This window comes from Ursus americanus, chromosome 32 (assembly GCF_024610735.1).
Source record: "Ursus americanus isolate L20-20 chromosome 32, mUrsAme1.1.p, whole genome shotgun sequence".
Taxonomy (NCBI): domain Eukaryota; kingdom Metazoa; phylum Chordata; class Mammalia; order Carnivora; family Ursidae; genus Ursus; species Ursus americanus.
This window is the reverse complement of record NC_142158.1, coordinates 29,743,513-29,763,542: the sequence shown is the minus strand read 5'-3', so window position 1 is coordinate 29,763,542 and position 20,030 is coordinate 29,743,513. Positions and strand designations below refer to the sequence as shown.

At 43.2% G+C, this 20,030-nt stretch overlaps 1 protein-coding gene across 1 annotated transcript in view; it reads left to right on the top strand.

Annotated features, from left to right (window-relative positions):
• Positions 1–1,167: 1,167 nt before the first annotated feature.
• The window catches only part of NUDT3 (nudix hydrolase 3), a 113,615-nt gene continuing 94,752 nt past the window's right edge, over positions 1,168–20,030 (top strand). The window contains exon 1 of the mRNA XM_045795479.2: positions 1,168–1,555. Coding sequence (XP_045651435.1) covers positions 1,457–1,555 — 99 coding nt within the window. The 5' untranslated portion in view covers positions 1,168–1,456. The remainder of the gene's footprint in view (positions 1,556–20,030) is intronic.

Below are 20,030 nucleotides of genomic sequence, written 5' to 3'. Positions count from 1 at the left end.
TTTTCCTCCTTCCTTTTAGAAACCTAATGGCAGAAGAGAAAGCTAGAAAGACAACCAAAATGACCAAGATTTGGGGAATTCTATTGCATGAGGACTGACCCAAATTAACTGAAAACCGCGCATTTTATGTGGCAAGGGTTAAGTGAAATGTCAATATTAGCTGCAATGTATTAAGTGCCAAACGCCAAACAGAGGTAAATAAATGATGTAACTGAGATTCCAACTAAGGTTTGGTTTCAAATCCTGATTTTTTGACTGTGCTAAATACAAGCAAATTAAAGAGGGCAGTAAGCAACTCAGACAATCTGCACGGGATTTACACCACGTTCGGGGACGGGCATGGCATTATGTTTGGCCTGGGCTGCTGAGAACATTCACAGGTTATATTCCATTTTTCCTTGCTCCACAGCGTCTGGCTGTATATTTTCCCCTGGAGAATCTGTTTGACATCCACAATATATAGTCCTCACTGATTGCCAGAAACGATGATGTCTTACGATTTGTATTATGTATCTTCCTTTTCTGGCCCTCCTGTTTACCTTAACAGGAAGCATTTGTTTTTGCACCAGTCAAGGGTTGCAGGATAAACATCCGTTAGTGCCCCAGCAAGTAAGACTTGGAGGGCTTCTGGATGTTAATGCCATGTGCACAACGCCCCCCCCCCCATTCCCCTCACTCCCGTTGCCCCGCAGTGCTTAATCCTAGGTATCTCAGGTTGCACACTTCAGAGCATTTTAACTGCATCCCACTTTTCCCTCCAGACGTTCCCCTTCACCCCCACCCAGATGAACGGGCAAGGCCAAGGCGGGGCGGCCTGACCTTGGGTCATCTTCGGCCGCGGAATCGCGGCGTGACCTTGGGCAAGTCCCCGCTTCCCCCTCCGCCGAACCGCGTGGTTAGATAGTCAGGTCTCCGCTCCGGCCACCGCTCAGTCGAGCCCAGGGACCCTGAGCCCGCACCCCTTTCTCCCCCGACTTCCTCCGCGCGCTCCACCTTCCCCACCCCTACGCTCCCAGCGTTGCGGCCGCCTCCATTCGCACGGCCCTTTCATTCCAGACGCTAGTTTACGCCGCGCGGACTGGGAGGGTGCGATTCCCGGACGCGGCCTGCGCTGCGAGCGCGCGGCCGTCCCGCAGGCCCGCGCGGCTTTACGCTGCTGACGCAGCGCGCCCAAGATGGCGGCGCGGTCGTCGTCGGGGGTGGCGGCGGCAGAGGGGGCGGCGGCCGTGGCGGCAGCGGCGACGGCAGCCGTGACGGCGGCGGCGGCGCGGGGCCTGGGCCGGGGGGAATGAGGCAGCCGTGGCGGGCCAGCGGCCGAGCCGTGTAGAAGAGAAGCGGCTCCCCCTCCCTGCTTCCCTTGGCCGAGCCGGGGACGCGCGCGCGCGCCGCCGTCCGGAGCGGGCTCCCCACCCTCCACTCCCGCGACCCGCACCGCACCCCCACCCGGGCCCGGAGGATGATGAAGCTCAAGTCGAACCAGACTCGCACCTATGACGGCGACGGCTACAAGAAGCGGGCTGCGTGCCTGTGTTTCCGCAGCGAGAGCGAGGAGGAGGTGAGGCTCGGGTCGGGCGGGCCGGGGGTCGCCGGAGTCGGCGGCCGCCTCCGGCCGAGGCGCGGGGGGCGCGGCCGCTGGGGGAGGGTGTGCCGGGGCCCCGGGCAGGGCAGCTCCTCTCGGCCCGAATGAAGTTCCGAGGGAATTTCTTGAGCCAAAGAAGAGGAGGAAGGAAAAAGGACCGTGGGCGGAGGGGAAGTGGGTCCGAGCGTGGCCACACGGCATGGGTCAGGCCGAGGAAGCTTCAGAGCCGGTCGCCTGTCATAGGGGAGAGTGGCCGCGGAGAGAAGGTGGTGGGTGGGGAAGGGTGTGTGGTTTTCGGGCCAGGCCTCTAGCTTTGGATCCAGGAAGGGCAGCTCCGCACTTGTCAGCCCGCACATGTGTGCAGAGGCCGCAGTGCACGAGGCGCAGGCCGGCCCTTTGTGCCAGAGAAATAGACCACTTCACTGGCAGGTTTGGGGGTTGCCGAGGGATTATGTGTGTCTCTGAGTCTAAGGGGGGGGGGGCGGTTAGGAAGATTTAGGGCGTTGTACAAGCGCCAAAGCCAATTGTTTATTTTACAATGCGCTGGGTAGCCAGCCTTCTGGTGTAGCTGAGAAGAAAGGACGTTTGATAAGATAATCTTTATGACCTGAAAATATTTCATTTTGATTGGGAAGGCCAAAAGCAATGTTTAAGATCTTTGCCCTGACATTGCCCTATAGTAAGGCCTTTAGGATTAAATTTGCTAGCAAAATGGAAATGCTTAGAATCAGTTTCTTTTTGCATGGGGTACTTAAAAAAAATCTCAGCTTCCCAAAGCCGTTTCTGTGGTGATAAAGGGAATTTAGAGAAGGCAAACGTTTTTGTAAATCCACAAAGAATAGCTGCTTTGGAAATTCGTAAGATGCCTGTGGGAAAGCGTTTCTCTCCTGTGCATGGTGATAAAATGGCAGTTAAACTGGAAACAATGAAGGACAGTGAAATTCAATATGCTATATTCTGGCATTCAGCAGTGGGCTATCGTGGCAGCGCTGCAAGTACAGTGCATCGTGTTGAAATGGGGGGAGAGGAACTTGACCCGTTAGTTATGAAAAGAAGCTGTGATGAAAGAGACAGATGGATTGCCAAGAGTTGCTGTCCAGAGATATTTAGGAGGAAGTGGGACTTTAAATTATTGCCTGAAAAAAATTAGTAAAGCAGTAATTGTGCTGTTGAGGGACTGTGTGTGCGTGTGTGTTCCGTTTCAGCAAAACAGAAGGAAAGGAAATTTGGAAACGTATACTTTGTGTCATATCATATATTGTAAAAGTCCCCAAAACAGATGTAATGGGGTACTAAGCAGGGCCATGCTGTGAATTATGTAGTTTTGGAATACATACTTGAGTTAAGTAAAATTGTTTGTGGTGTTTACTGCTCCAGAGGCTTTGTTCTCTTCATTATCATATCATATTATGGGAAATCAGATGGGATCACAGTCTGTTTTAACTGGAGGGAAAATTAATTAGCATAATAACATGTCTTACTACAGTACTGTGGTTAAGTCTGTGAGTACCCCAATTATAAGTAGAAGGGTGTATAATTTAGTTGTATGAATGATGCAAGACTTTGTTAAAAAAATCATACTAGAAATTGAGAACATGTGAGTATTTTGGATAAATTGGAAACTCTTCATAGATCATAAGCAAACTAAGACTTGATTTTCCGTTTTCTGTTAGTTTTATTATGTACTGACATTAACCGCCTTAACATTAAAACATTTGACCGATTGTGGAGTTTCCTCTGATGAATTTCTTTTTGAACTTTGGTTAATGAGCAGAAGATTCATGCAAATTTTTAATTACAGATTCAGTGGATGTTACAGCTAAAGGCCAGAAAGAACAAGGAAATTAATGAAATGCACCCGTTTTAGACTTGTTCAGTTCAATTAAACAAGTATGCTTTGAGAGCCTACTATGGGTGCAGCACTCTATAATGTGGGATTTAAAGGTATACATCCCTCCCTGCCCAAAAAGTTGAGTACTTTTCGATGGGATCCCTTAATTGGGAGGGATTTTGGACCACAAAATAATCTCTAGGGTGCCGTTCAACTCTCAGATTACATAATTGTGTTAGAAGGGAAGTAATTTGTTAGTTCCGGGAGAACTTTTATGTTCTCAATAGAAGTGCCAGAAACTGGAAGTATTAGCTGCCACACATTGTGGGAATGTGAAATTCAAACTCAATAGGACATTCAACCCAGTTTTATTTTTTAATGGGAACCAATGGCTTTAATCAAGATAGAATAGTTTACAGAATATTATTAGCATGAATAGTAATGTAAGTATAAAGGGACCCTGGTTAATAAATTTAATTTACTAGTGTCAGGAAACATACATACAATGTAAAGAGAAAGAGTTGGAAAATATTAACAGATAATAGATGGAATCAGACCTTCTAACATTCTGTTTTTTCAGCCCCAGAAGATTTTATTTATATGCCAGCAGTGATAGTTGAAACACTGATCCAGGTTAGGATGTGTGAACATATTGGGCAAGGTTATGGAGCAAGTTTATTGAGATACTGTTGCAAAGGAAATAGGTATGTAGGGGGGCTTAAAGCCTAGAGGGAGAGGCAGAACTACAGGCCCAACAGCATGAAGAGAATTTGTTTCCTTTACTTCAGACCTTGGGCTGCTTTTCCTGTTAGTAAACAAGAATCAGTAGGAAAGTCCCCCCACTTCAAAGTTTTTCTAATTGTTATTGACATTTTGATAAATTAAAACCTTTAAGTTTGGGGCGTTCATGATAACTAATGTATTTATTACAGTACTTTGAACCTACTAATATACAGTAGACAGTCTCTTACCCAACCTGCACTGAAACCAACTTGGTACGCTGTTGTTCTCTGCGAGCTGCTGGGCCTCGTGTATCTCCCAACCGTGAGGCCTCCCAACCAATCGCGCGTTTACAAAGAATCAGTTGTCTTTATTCCTGTATTTGTTTATGTTCATCATACTTGTTATTGTAATTATGCAGTGTAATTAAATATGATGTAAGCCAGTGAAATTTGAGTTCAAAAAGAATGGTTTTGTGAGAAGTATTCTAAATGCTTTGGAATGACTCAGTAATTTCAAGTCATTAAAAGAAATTACTGCTCAATTATATGGATAAGCAAAGTGCAAAAGGTGAGAGGGAGTCTTAAAAGTCTAGAAGAACTCTGCACGGATCACTTCATGAGTGTTTTCAGGTTTTTGTTTTTCTTTATAGAAACCCGAACTGAAGGGGCGCCTAGGGTGGCTCAGTCAGTTAAGCGTTCGACTCTTGTTTTAGGTTCAGGTTATGATCCGGGGTTGTGGGATCGAACCCCGCATTGGGCTTCGTATGCGGCAGGGAGTCCGCTGGAGTCTCTCCCCCTCCCTTGTTCTGTGCCCCTCCCCCTGCTTGTACAAGTGCACGCATGTGCTTTCTCTCTCTAAAATAAATGAATAAATCTTTAGAAACAAAACAAAACAAAAAAACCCTGAACTGGAAAACATAGGCTCTGCATAATGGGTGTGGTATATGACAGGCAACTCGCCGTTCAACAATAGACCTATACTCAAGACAAGATCTTGGACCTAAAAACAAGGATTAGAAAATAAATATACATTTATATTTGTAATCTGCCGTATCTTCCAGTTAACATCTTATAAACAATACAGAAGACCGAAACTGGTTTCTTAAGATTTTACTGTTCTGGATTGGGTAATAGGACACTCATCTTTGTCATATTATTTAACTTTGGCTCTCCGAAACCACTTCCATTTGAGATTTTCTCTTTTCCCTCTTTTTTGGAGCCTCTGTGATGACAGGAGGTGAAGGATGCTAGAGGTGGGCTTGCTTGTACTCTTGTACCCTCCCCAGAGTGGAGTGGGGCAGTGTAATGCATCTTAAATGGTTGAAATGTCTAGCAGTGTGAAATACTCTCTTAGAAAGGCCAGGGACACAGGCTGTATACCAGATGATGTCACAGTGCTTAGTGCTTAGGAAAGTTAAAGCTGTGCCTGAAGGGTCTGTTTTTACTCAGGATAAAAAATGAGTACTGATAGGATCGTCTCAGATTTCCTTGTGTATTTTTAAAAAGAAAGGACAAAACTGTCCATAAGGGTCGTAGGTTGGTTTGTTGAGCTTTTCCATCTCTTGGCAAGGGACTGCTGCTTCTCATTTTCTCAGCTCCTTGAGCTCACAAGTTTGGGTGGGGAGATGATTGATATGAAGATCCTCAGTGGGCAGAGACTCAGGTGGCCTGAGTGTTTGTCAGTAAAAATGTCCCAGAGGAGCAGATGGAAGGACGTCACTGCAGACCACACCTTCCCCTGGGCTCTAGAGAGGGGAGTAAAAGCACAGGTGGCAATCCCAGAGGCCATAACCATGGCGAAGAGCTTCCAGTAGATCCGAGGCTGGTTGGAGAGTCTTTTTGTAACATATCTTGGTCATTGTCCAGTATCACAGTGCTCTAAGATCGTGGTGGGTGCATTGATCCAGCCATCTGATTGGACGTTTCTGAAGCTCATTTCTCTCAGTCTTTCCTGGAGGCTTCTCGGGGTGTGTGCTTTCCCTTGTGCCTACCTAATAATACCAGTCAGTCAGACATTTCTCCCATTACCTCCTTTTCTGACTACATTCTGAGACGTGAATTTCGGTCTGAAATCATACTGCAGTCTCCATTCTTTTCCATTCTTTGCCCTAACCTTTTTTTTTTTGCTCTTGAGTGATTCTCATTTCTCAGGAATAACGGTATTGCACATCTACTTTGTGTGAAGCGATCTCTATTTTTCTTCATAGCCTGGTACAAAAAGGAAGGGCCCTTGTTCAAGAATACATTAGTTTAGTCATTTTTTGAGAGCCCTATTATGGGCTGGTCTTTGTACAAGATCCTGGGAACACACAGGTAAATAAATCTGTGGTCCCTCATAAAGTCGAGCTGGCTGCTTGCTGTGTATCTGTGTCCATTGGCTCCTGCCTGCCCAGCAGCCTCACTCCCGCGCTTGTACTGTCTTTCCTGCTTCATTGCCTTTTCTTTACGTAATCATTCCCTTGGCGAACAGGCTAGAGTATTTCCCATCTTAAAAGAAATGCTTCCTTGCCGCATGTTCCCTCCAGCTACTATCCCATTTTTCTCTTCCCTTTCATAGAAACATTTTCCTGTACTCGCCGTGTCTACTTTCCCTCTTCCAATTTCCCTTGAAGTCATTCCAGTCGCGCACTCTTTTCTATGACTCTGCTGGAGCCAGTCTTCAGGATAACAAGTCAGCAAATCCACTGGCCAGTCCTGAATCCTTGTTACCTCATCATTCCTTTCATTCCTTTCTTGACCCTGCTTCTAGGACATCTTTCTAGTTCTTCCCTTTCTTTCTGGTTGTTCTTTCTTAGTATTGTATTCCTCCTCATTTTCCTGAATTCTTTCATTGCAGTGCGCAAGGACACAATCTTTGAACTACTCCCTCACCCCAGCACACACTCATACAGTAGGTGATCTCATCCGGTCCCATCTTTAAATACCATATTTATACTGATTACTTTTAACTGTCTATTTTTAGCACTAATTTCTCTCCTGAAATCAAGACTCGAATATCCTGCAATCTACTCAGTGTTTCCATTTGGATATCTGATAGGTATCTCAAACTTAAAATACCCAAACTGAATTCTTGATTCAATCCACCTAAAACCAAACAGCAACAGAAACCTGCTTCTCCTATGATTGTGCCTCTTTCAGGAAAGGAAATCTCCATGCTACCAGTTGCTCAGGTTAGAAGCCTTGGAGCCATCCTTGACTTCTCCCTCTCTCATACCCACATCTAATCTGATAGCAGATCCTGCCTAGCCTTCTCTCTTGAACCTCTACTGTGTTCTTCTAGCCTAACCCGTTACTGCCTCCTGCCTGGATGACTGCTAAATCTTCGTAACTGGCCTTCCTAACTGCTTCTGTCCTTGTTCCACTAGTCTTGTCTAGCACAGCTGCTGGAGTGATTCTTCCAACACGAATGTCAGATCATGTCACTTCTCTGCTCCAGTGGCATTCTGTCTCAGTGAATCCAACATCCTAATCGTGACCTCTAAGGCTCTGGATGTTTGGGTCTCCTGCCTTGGCTCTGACCTCATCTCTTACCACTCTCCCTCTTACTCATCCCTCTCTTCCAGCCTCACTGGCCTCTGTGCTGTTTCTCCCCCATATTATCTGCATGCCTTGCTACCTTACTGTAGGTCTTTTAAGGCTTAGTTTTCACCTCATCAGACAGGTCTTTAGTGATCATGCTATAGAAAATAACGCCAGTCCATTGTCACTGTGTCTCCTGGGCTGCTTTCTAGGCAGCGCATATCACCACCAGACATGTTAGGTACTCATTTGTTTGTTTCTGTTTCCTCTCACTACAGTGCAGCTAGTTTATGAGGATAGAAACTTTTGTCTGTTTTATGTACTCCTGTATCTTTGGGGCTTAGAACATAGTATATGCTCAATACTATTTGTTGACGTGGGAATGAATGAACACATTGTTCCTGCTTTTATGCACAGTGCTAGTTCTACCAATAATGTGTTGATAAAAATGTTTTAAGGAAGTCTTCTAGCTCTGGTTTCCAGTGTCTTAGGGACAGGGTGTCTGATAATGTTGAGTTATCAGCCCAGTGGGAGTGTATGTGTGATTGGTTGTAAATCTTTTCTGAATCGCAATGGATCTTCCCATGATAGGGCGCTTAGGATTTCTTTCAGATGATGAACGTGTGAGTCTGTGCCCTCTTGCAGGATTTGTGTCGGGTAGTTGATATAATGTGCTGATCCCCAATCCTAGTGATGTAGTACCTGAGGAAAAAGGATTTTCATTTTGCTGATAGCCTGGAACCTTTTATTAGTAAGTAAGTAAATACGTCAACAAACTACAGTAGATACTGTTTAATGACTTTTCGGTAGTGGTTCATAGCCAACAATGTATATCAAATCTGGATTCCAAAGTTTAGTTAGTAGTAATCAATTTGCAAATGAAGGTTGATAGGGACGGTCATAAAATTTTTCTGTCATCATCATTTTGGTCTTTATCTAGGTCAAAGTGAAAGAGACATGATGTAAAGCTTGTGAGTACTGAGTCTTGAAGCATTTGATTTATGGTGGCTAACGTATGAAACAGAACAAGGGAACCGTCATAGGCAAAGAGGATAATATGTGGATAAAAAGAAGAATAAGGAATTGAATTTAGAAACAAAGTCCCCAAACTTTTAAAATTTAGTAATAAAATATATACACAATAAAATATATGCAAAGTCAACTTGCTGAATAAAATCCTCTCAATACCCAAGTAGACTTCCTTGATCTAGTTTGGGAATTTCTGTCCTAAAGTGACATGGAAGCTGCTCAAGAATGTCCACAGTCTTTTTCCCAGCCTTCTTGGAACCCTTGCTGCCTAGCTTACTAAGCCTTTGAGTAGGGAAAAATGTTCGTTCTTTTTTTTTTTTTTTTTTTTAAGATTTTATTTAGAGAGAGAGAGAGAGAGAGAGAGAACGTGAGCGCAATTGGGTGGCAGTGGCAGAGGAATCCCACGACCCTGAGATCATGACCTGAGTCAGACGCTTAATTGATTGAGCCACCCAGGCACCCTGCAAAATGTTCATTCTTATAGTCATTCACTCATTTACTCACTCATTGTAGAAACTTTAATCGAGTACCTGCTTCCGGGCCAGACATTGTTCTTGGAATGCAGTGGTGAACAAGGCAGAATGGAAGCTCTTGCTCTTGCGAAGCTTCTGATAACAGATGCAGGGAGACAGTAAATGAGCAAAAATACTAGTGAACTTGATGATTTTAGGCAGTGGTGGTGCTGGGCAGGAAACGAATGTGTGATGGGACTGAGTGGTGGTAGGGGTGTTGGCAAATTGGGGTTCGGTAGTCTCTGAACGGCGAGGCAGAGGGAAGAGCAATTACAGAGGCCCCGAGTGGGAATGCATTTGTCAATGGGGAAAAGCAGGAAGCTGGCCAGGTTGGCTGAAGGCCAAGGGGAGAAGAGTGGTGGGAGATGTTGTAGAGGTGGGAGGGCACCATTTGCTGTGGGGCTTTGTTACTTTTCCAGCTTTCCTGGTTTTCCTTTACTCTGTCCTGTCACCGTCATTTACAGTAACCCAGCAAACAAACCAGTAACATCCCATGAAACCATCTTTCCCTTGTATGTGAGGTGTAGACATGATGGTGACAGTTGATTAGAAAAAGTTGTGCTTAAGAAATGTACAAATGGAGATGAAAGTACTGCTCTGTAATCTTTTTAAGAGATAAGTCTGAAAGGACCCAAGGAAAAGACCCTAAAGTTTCTTTACACTTTCTTAGGGTAATTTAGTCAGAAGGGCTACTTTGAATAGGTAATATATGCACACAGTACAAAATTCAAAAGGCACAAAGGATATGGAACGAGTCAGGTAGTTAGCTTATAAAAGGTAATACAGCGGTGTATTGCAAATGAAAGATTGGGGGGTATTTTTGTTTAATAAAATAGAGGTTTGCTAATTTTTCCTGGAAATGTGTTTGAACCCAGGCCACTTGAGTGCCTGTGGTTTTCAGCATTTACTAGTTTTTTTGTTTTTTTTTTAAGATTTTATTTATTTATTTTGACAGAGAGAGACAGCCAGCGAGAGCGGGAACACAAGCAGGGGGAGTGGGAGAGGAAGAAGCAGGCTCTCAGTGAAGGAGCCTGATGTGGGGCTCAAACCCAGAACGCTGGGATCACGCCCTGAGCCGAAGGCAGATGCTTAACCACTGCGCTACCCAGGCGCCCCTCAGCATTTACTAGTTTTATTGAGGTTTGGTTACCTTAAGTGCCAGGGATCCTTTTAGGATGGGGAACTGCTGGGAATATAGGGGCGTGTGTGCGTGCGTGTGTGCTTGCGTGCATAGAATCAGTGTTGGCAGTGGGCTGTGTATAGCAGGAAAGTGCTGTGATGTGGAAGCTGCTTATCTAACTTGCTTTCAGGCCCCTGAAAAGCAGCTTAGCAGTTGTCTGGGTCAGACTGGGCTTGCTGATTTCTGAACGCTTACTGTTTAGACTACTCAGAGTTGACCTTTTAAGCCAAAGTACCTTCCTAGTACTGGTAGGAAGCTGTTCGCTTTAGCCATATGCTTTTGTCCCCAGCTGTGGAATGGCAAGAAGGTAGAATTCTGAGTGGAATTGTGGCTTTTCAGCTCTTCCTGAGGAACTATGAGATAACAGAAGGCATGTATTGGTCTCTGTCCCTATTTCCTAGCACAGAGCTCCCAATATTATTGTGATGTCCTAAGTGATAAGAACATCTCGTGTCCTAATATTGGTCTTTGTCCTCTAATCCTGAACCAGGGCTCCTGAAACTCTTGTAATTTCCTGGGTGATAGGAGTGTCTTTTGCTCTAATGAGGCAACTCTGGGTGGGTTCCTGGATGGGTCCTGGATGAAGGCCAGTCACTAGAAAGACCAAGCCATGATTAGAAGCTTGGAATTTTCAGCCCTGCCCCCTTTTGCCTTGAGAAGGGAGAAGGGCTGAAAATGGAGTTAATGATCCATCATGCATAGGTGATGAAGCCACCATAAAAATCCCAGTAGTACAGGGTTCAGAGAATTTGCAGGTTGGTGAACACGTGCACACTAGGAGGGTGACACACCCCGCCTCCATGGGGCCAGAAGCTCCTTGCCCTGTGCATCTCTTCATCTGGCTGTTCATCTGTACCCTTTACCATATTCTTTAATAAACTGGTAAACATATGAAGTGTCTGTCTAAGTTCTTTGAGCCACTCTGGCAAAGTAATTTAACCCACGGAGGGGGGCTGTTGGATGATAATGGGGGCTTGCGACTGGCATCTGAAAGGGTGGTGGTGGACTTGTGGGACTGAGCTCTTAACCTGTGGGAGCTGACGCTATCTCTGGGTAGAGGGATGCCACCCAGAGATAGTGCCAGAATGGAGTTACTTGTAGGACACCCAGCTGGTGTTGCAGAGACCTTCTTGGTGTCAGGGAACACCACATGTTCCATGACTGGAAGTATCAGAAGTGAAGTGTGCTTTGTGAGTAGTGGAGACTCCCAGGAAAGAAACACAGTAGAGAAGAACTAAGGTTTCCCTTTTCAAGAAGGAAGAAAACGGAGAGTTTTTCTTCTCACAGACTGTCTTAACCTTCTTTTCTAGCCCCCCAAGCCGGTGCCCCAAAATGCCAACCCAGAGCTAGGTATGGGAAACTTGACTGAAGAAGATCATCACAGTACAACCTCCTTATTTATGAAATAGGAAAGAATTACCAGAATAATACAGCCATATTCAAACGTGAGCATCAAAAGTATTTGCAAAGCAAACATGAGTGGTTTTTGTTTTTGTTTTTGTTTTCTGTTTTTGACATTTTATCATTTATATTGTGTGTGCTGCTGCTGCTGCTTTCTTAGCGCAGTTAACCAGAAGCGGACTGCGCGCGGATCTGGTTATGTAGCCCAGGCAGGTAAGGCCGTGCCTTCTGTGTGCTTTATCCACATAGACTTTAAAAAGTCTTAGTGTAGGACACTTTTTAAATCTTTTTCTTTTTCTTTTTTTTCCCCAACATTGACCCTTTTAATATGTATTTGAGTTTTTTTATTTTTTATTTTTATTTTTTTATTATTATGTTCAGTTAGCCAACATATAGTACATCCTTAGTTTTTGATGTAGTTTTCTTGGCTCTTTTTCGAGATGTCAAGTTGATAATTTGATTGTCATAGAACATTATCTTACATCTGTGTATTTTGTGAGCATTTCCAAAAGGAGATACAGGGAGTGAATTTCTACTCCATGTAAAGAAAATTATTACAAAGACATTAAAAACTTAAGTCTAAAGCAAGTAGAAACAAACTTAAAGAGAAGACAAGACTATTATAAACATAAAAAAGAAATGATCCCTTAAATAGACTTTCTTCATGTATATGTAGTTGATCTCTTTGTTCATAAAACAGTAAAGAACTGCCTAGAAGGGCACCTGGCTGGCTCAGTTAGTAGAGCATGCGACTCTTGATCTTGGGGTTGTGAGTTTGAACCCCCCCATTGGGTGTAGGGGTATAGAGATTACTAAAAAAAAAAAAAAAAAAAAATGGTGGAAGGATAGTGATTTTTCTTTGAATATTCAAGAATCTTACTAAACTTCTTTAAGAGAAGATATGTACTTTTATTGAACATTTTGTGTATGTGAGTAGCTTGAATTAATATATTTTGAATAACTGGAACTTTAGTTATTTGATGTTTCGTTTTCTTCCTCTTTGCAGAAATGACTTGATTGTTAGACTTCTGTACAGTCATCACTTGCTAACTGTGCTGAGCCCTGACTCGGGGCCGTTTTACACCTCTCACTGGAGCGCTGATTGTTTTCCCGGGAGGTTTTGCAGTTTGGGTAGACTGCCTTTAATAATAATAGGATGAAACGTGTAGATTTTATTGGTAAAATGAATTAGAAAAATAATCCAGAGAGTTTCTGTGTGTAATAATTACATTTCTATGGTATTTTCAAAGATTCAGTAACTATTTAATACGGACATAGCTTGGGGTCATCCTGCCAGAGACCATGAGTGATTTTTTTTTCCAAAAAGGAATTTTTTTTTAAAAATTACAAAAATAGTTGTTGTATCTATAAAGAACACTCCAAACTGAGGAGGTAAGATGTGTAGAATATTCGAATGTGAGCTCCTGAGGAGCTGTGAGCCGTTGGCAGGATGCAGTGTAGGATGACGTGAGTTAATTAAAGAAGCGGAGAGGAGTCTTTATGGGAATTTGGAGGAGTTTGTGAAGATGAGCTGGAGTGTCAGGGACAGTTTTATGGCGTTTGTAGGGCCACACCTAGATGCCTTGGTTAGATTTGGGTAGCTGAAGGAGAAGATTCCAGGTGGGGGACATTGGGCCAGGTAGGTGACCTCATGGAAGGTCAGAGGCCTTTGGAACCCTGTTTGTCCTGAAGTGTCATGAGGACTACATGCTAATGGCTCTTGGCTGTGTTTGGGATGCAAGATGATTAAACACGTTTTAAAAATTAGTTACCAACATTTTAATTTGAAAAATTTCAAATAAGGAATCTGGTCTTTTGGTTTCTCTTGAAAAATCAGAAGATCTGGGCCAGCTTTCCTATGTGATGATTGTGGCCAGAGCTGTGTGGTGGCCACCCTTTGGAATACCCACCTCTCTTCAGCGGGCCACAGTCCTTACCACTCCCTGGGGTCCCCTTGATATCGAGGCCCAGTGACACCTAACGTTTATTGTGGTGGCTGAGGTGTTACTGCCTTCTGAAGGAAGAGGTAAGAGGAAGGTCAAATATTTCTTGTATCCTTGTAAATTTCAAGAAGAATAGGGAGAGTGCATATTTCTTTGTGGAGGTGAAAGTATACCTACCTCTTTCCTTTAGACACATGACAAGTCAGTGTCAGAAGATTCTGATTTCACGCACTTGTGTCCCCTGCCCAGGCCCCATAGACTGGCGTTTGAGTTTCGATGGCTGTAGTATTTAAGAGCTTAGGCCCCGGAGTCAGACACACCTGGGTTGGAGCCCCGGTTCTTACAATCACTAGTCCGGTGATCTTGAGCATGTTACTTTACATCTCTTCGCCTCATTTTCTCTTGTAACAATAATAATACCACCCTATTTTATTGTTTCATTGGAGGACTAAGTGAAATCACTTAATATATGGAACGCTTAGTCCAGTGCCTGGCACAAGTTAACATTTGGTGTCAGCTTCGTAAATATAAAGCTAAGAAAAAGTCAATTTCTAACTTCATTGCAACCTGGGCTTGTAGTGAATTGTAGTGGGAAGAAGTTTATGGGAATTTGTGAGCAAATCCAGTTTGCATTTGTTTTTTTTTGTTTTTTTTTTTTAAAGATTTTATTTATTTTATTTGACAGAGATAGAGACAGCCAGCGAGAGAGGGAACACAAGCAGGGGGAGTGGGAGAGGAAGAAGCAGGCTCATAGCGGAGGAGCCTGATGTGGGGCTCGATCCCATAACGCCGGGATCACGCCCTGAGCCGAAGGCAGACGCTTAACCGCTGTGCCACCCAAGCGCCCCTAGTTTGCATTTGTTAATTAAGTCAGTTTGTGCTTCTTGAGCAGTGGGTACTGTGCTGCATTCCAGTGAACAAGGCAGACACAGCCCCTGCTTTCACGGTGCTTACAGTCTGGCGGTGGAGGTAGATAACAAGCCAGCAGTTGCAGTACAGTGTGATTATTTGAAGTAGAAGGTCTTCAAATAGAGTACTTCAGTGATTCTCTGGTTTCATCTTTTATGACAAGTTTAGTGTTAGGAGAGGTACCAGACAGGGCAGAGTACTTGGTGATGGTGGGCCCTGTTCGCAAGAGCATGGCGCTGTTAAGCGGTCCACCATCTTTCCTTCTCCTTTCTTCAGATCGTCATTTATGGAGCACCTACCATCATTTAGGCAAATGTCCAAGCCTGACAGAGGGAGAGAAAGAGAAGCCTTTCTCTGGATAAAGAAAGCTCTTGTCCTCAGCCTGCCTCCCCCCTCTGTCCCAAATCTGTACTTGGAGAACGAGAAATTAAGAGGGTCCAACCCAACCAGTGTTTGGGAGAGGAATAAAGACACTTCTCATCCTCAAGGACTTGAAAACGAGAAGCTCAACAGAGAACCCTACCAGTTTGGAACCTTGGAGCTGCCATTGGAACCAGGAAAATCCTTCAAAATTGAACTTACTTTTTATTTCATGATATTAATACTTCGTACCGTTAAAAACTCATACTTTATAGCATGTCTAAGAAAATATTTTAAATACATAAAACTGATTTTATTTTAACATCTTGAATTTTTAAAAAAATCATCCCTGTAGCTTGATTTTATAATAAAACTTAAAAATTTTTTTAGACCATAAATACAGTGCTGTGGGAGTGGGGATACAGTACTTGTTAGTGGGGAGATGAATTCTTTGGTTTAATAAGGTATGTGTCTGGGGAGGACTTGGCAGAGGACTTGAACAAGGGACTTGGGGTAGGGTCTGCTGTGGTCAGACTGGGCAAAGAGGCCAAGGGCAGCCAAGGCAGTAGCATACGCATTAGAGCCTCTGGAGAAGAGTTTGTGGGCCATGGTGCAGGGATGTAGAATGTACCAAACGATTGATTTTTTTTCTGGCGGAAAATCAGAGAATAGAATGTAGAGTCATTCTGTGAGTGACTTTGCAAGTGGGTGCCTGTCTTTGAGGAGAAGGATAAGTGCTTATTATTTCTAGGGTCTCTGGTCAGCTCCTCTTTCCTCAGAGCATTCTTCTCTTTTTGGAGAAATCCTCCTTTGGAGAGGAGGAAGGGCCCACCCTACCATCCCAAGAACTGAATGGGTCAGTGTGCTAACTCCCTTCCCTGGTGTGCCTGTGTGGAGGCAGGACTCAGGCTCCTTTAGTTGGTAGCTCAGGGCTTCTAGTCCTGAGGAGACTGGGGGGAGAGCTGGAGAAGGGCAGTGGCTATTGCTAACCAGATGTTTGTGTTTTAGATCTGGGGTTTGCTGCCATCCTTGGCATGCCATGGTGTGGGCCCATCTTCTAAGCCTCGCCTTTTAGTCCCTGCCACTCCAATATTCTGAGCCTTTGATATTTCTTTCGGTACATTCCCTTTGGCTACAGATAGCCAGATTTGGTTTCTATTGCTTTCAACCCAAGAACACTGTCTAATGCACCCCCTGGATAGTTTTTAAGTAACCTCACTAATGCAGTGTACCAGAAGAAATGTATATGTGCAGAGTCCAAATTTTTATTGCTTTTTCTTTTTTTATCAAAAGATTTTATTTATTTGAGATAGAGAGCCAGTGAGAGAGAGAGCAAGAGCGTGAGTAGAGGGGAAGGGCAGAGGGAGAGGGAGAAGCAGGGTCCCTAGGCAGCAGGACCCAGCTGGGGCTGGATCCCAGGACCCTGAGATCATGACCTGAGCTGAAGGCAGATGCTGGACTGACTGAGCCTCTTTTTTACCCCCCCCCAAGAGCTTTTTCGTATTATTCATGGTGGAGGCTTTAACATTTTTCCATTTTTTATGGGAAGAATTTCTTCTTGCTAGAGTTTGTAAAATTGATTTTAAATGGCCAAAGAATAATCCAGTCAAATTAGAACAAGTGTAACTAACACTGGCCTGAATGCTGATATTTTTATGAAATGCTTGCAAGCATCATCATATCCTCTCTACCCTCGATGCTTAGTTTCTTTTTTTACAATTGTCCTAAAGAATATTTGAGTGTGTGAGTTTTTAAATATTTTAAACTTTGTGGATGTCAAGGAACGGATAAAAAATGTGTTTTTAAAAAATTTTTAATCTCTGCACCAAACATGGGGCTTAAACTCACGACTCTGAGATTAAGATTTCCATGCTCCAACGGACTGAGCTAGCCATTTAGTGCCCCCCAAAATGTTTTTTTTTTTTTTTAAAGATTTTATTTATTTATTCGACAGAGATAGAGACAGCCAGCGAGAGAGGGAACACAAGCAGGGGGAGTGGGAGAGGAAGAAGCAGGCTCACAGTGGAGGAGCCTGATGTGGGGCTCGATCCCATAACGCCGGGATCACGCCCTGAGCCGAAGGCAGACGCTTAACCGCTGTGCCACCCAGGCGCCCCCCCCCAAAATGTTTTTTAATAATGCAAGTTTATGAAAACTGTAGGGTGCTTCTTAAGATACCATTATAGTCTCCAAGTTCTGTCTTGGTCAACAAGAATTTATTGAGTCCTTACTTTATATAAAGTACTATTCTAGATGCAGTGATGATTTTTAAAACTGAGGATGTGTTCCCTGGTCTCTGGAAAGAATGCTTTTCTAAATTGGTTAATTTAATTTCCTTTAGCCATTTCAGTGCAGTTGAACAAGCAGCTCTTATGTGTCTTATGTGGGGGCAGATAGAAAAATGGAAGAGACAGGACTTAAAGTATGTGGAGCAATTAGAAAAAGTGTTGAGGCCGTGCTTTGGAGGGACTTCATTTTGGAGACAAAACACCAAAGTCGTCAGTCTTGGGCTTTAGGGAAGGATAGGATATAGGTAGGTAAGAAGGAGGGGAGTGGGTAGGTATAGAAGGCGATCCAGCGTGGATTTGGTTTGACTCGGACAGGTTTGGCGGAAAGAAGTACATTTTCATCTGAGATTGGAGGGTAGATAAAAGAAAAAAACCTAGAGCCTGAATTATATTGATGTGAATTTGAGAAAACTCCTTCCAGGAAGCACAGTCTTTCTGAGAAGTAAAATGTATATATTGAAAGTGGTCTGGTCATAGGAGTTTCAGAGGCAAGAAAAAGTCTGGCAGACTAGTATGGTTGGGAACAAAAGAATAGTTTTGTAAGGTTAGAGGTCAAATGGTCTGTATCCTCACAAGCAGTTGTGGGCCTACTGTGTGTAGAGCACCATGGAGGATAAACTTTAAGCAGGAAAGACCGTTTTAGAACCCTGGAAACTTAAATTCCATCTTTAAAAGAGAGGATAGAATTTATAGTGTTTATATTTTCTGTATTTCTCTATCCCTTTGCATGTAGGAGCTGGAGAGAGGAAAGGAAACAGGAAATGTTTCAAGGTTGGGGACTGATTCAGGAGCATTATATAATGTCAGAGGAATGGGAAATTGACCAGGAGTCAGTTTTTTCATCTGTAAAGTGGGAATTGATGGCACCTAATATATGAAGTTCTATGAAACTTGAATGAGGGAAGATAAAGTCCTTCCCAGGTACATATTGAGTACCCAAGAATTGTTAGCCAGTGCTACTAAGACAGGAACCACTGAAGGAATTCCAGTGGTCAACAAATAATTAAAATGCAGTGAGAGAAATGTTGTAAAAGAACCCTGTCCAGAATGCTTAAGGAACGGGGTGACTAATGCTGAAGCGGAAAGTTGGAAATAGTAGGAAAGGAGTAAATCTGGGTGTTGAAGGGTGAGTAAAGGTTTGCTGCCACTACATTAATACAGATTATGCAGACCTTAAAAAAACCACATCAGATCCTGATCATAATGGCCTACCATAGCTGCATAAAGATAGACTTCGGTGTGGTATGGGACCCAAAAACATAGGAAGTGGGAAAGAAAGAATTTAATGGAGTAAACTTTAAAAAGGATTAAAATGCAGTGAGTGGGGCGGTGTGAGTGTACTTTGAAAGGGCTTTATGGAAGGAGGTAAGACCTGAGGTTATAGAATCTTGAAATTTGTAAACCTAAAAGTAACCTTAGACAAAATCTGTCCAGCTGTTTCAGTGAGATAAGGGAACTGAAACCAAAAAGGTGTCCACATCTGTCTACTATGCTATTTCTGGTAAAATAATGCGTACACAGGTAGAAAAGAACATAGTTTTTTTCCTGACAGATCCACAAGAAGGAGTTAAGTAAGTGGAAAGGAAGAAATTTGAATAAAAATACATTTCTAAAGCTGACTCCCAGCACCAGCATTGAAAACAAAACAGGACAAAACAGAGCAGGTGGAATGGGAGGCCATGATACAATTATGGAAGTATAACCTAATAACCTATGCTGACTTTAGCAGCATCTATTGTTATTGTCACCATTGGCTGCCCCTGATCACGCATCCCAGCGCCAGCACATGTGTGTTGTGGGAAGAAAGCTGAATTTATCAGAAACATGGATATTTTGGGCGAGTTTGAATGCCAGAGACTTATTTTTGAAGGCAGTTTTATTAGTCTTCCTTCCATTATAAAGCTATTTCATGCTCACTGTAGTGAATTTGGAAAGCATCCCTTCTTTGGAGCCCACTAGAGTTCTGATGTGTCTCCCCTGCTCATAGTTCGCCTTCCCTGGTGCCTGTGTGGTGCTTTAGACATAGGTTCACAATTGTCGGGAGGATAAATACCTCCAAATCATTTCTTCCAAAACATACTGGGAAATTCTTTCATCATTATGGTTTTTGGTTTTTACAACATTATGACTGATTTAAATACAATTTTATAAGCTGGTTTTTCACATATTATAAACATTTTTCCCCCTAATCTGAACTCAGCATTAACTTTTTAATGGCTATGTGCCCATTGAATGGATAAAAGCATTTACTTAAATGTTCCTCTGTTGTTAAAAGACATTGTTAAATCACCTGAGAAGGTGATATTGGCAACCACAGTAATTACTGTTTTATCTTTCCCTGGTCTCATGAAGTACACATTTTTAAAAATACGACTGCCAACCATGTAAAGAATTACCACCCTCCCTTTGCCACCCTCTTCCCCCAGTGCTCATTAATAAGAAGCAATTATGAGATATAGTGAAAAGAGTGGTGGTATTTTGCACTTTTTACAAATCTCCTAAATTTACAAATCTCCAAATATCCTTAGAGAATTGATAGCTGGGTTTTCTTATCTGCTATTCAGTACAGATTCTGTGCCTTTTGATATGTTGTTTTGAAGTATCTGAAGAAAAGTGAGTCTCACAGAATATAGAGTAAATTATTTAGTAGAATGTTCCTTAATTTGGGCCTCATGGTTTCTCCTGATTAGATTGAGGTCATGCATTTTTGGTGATAATATCACAGAAGTGATGTGTCCATGTCAGTGCATCATATCA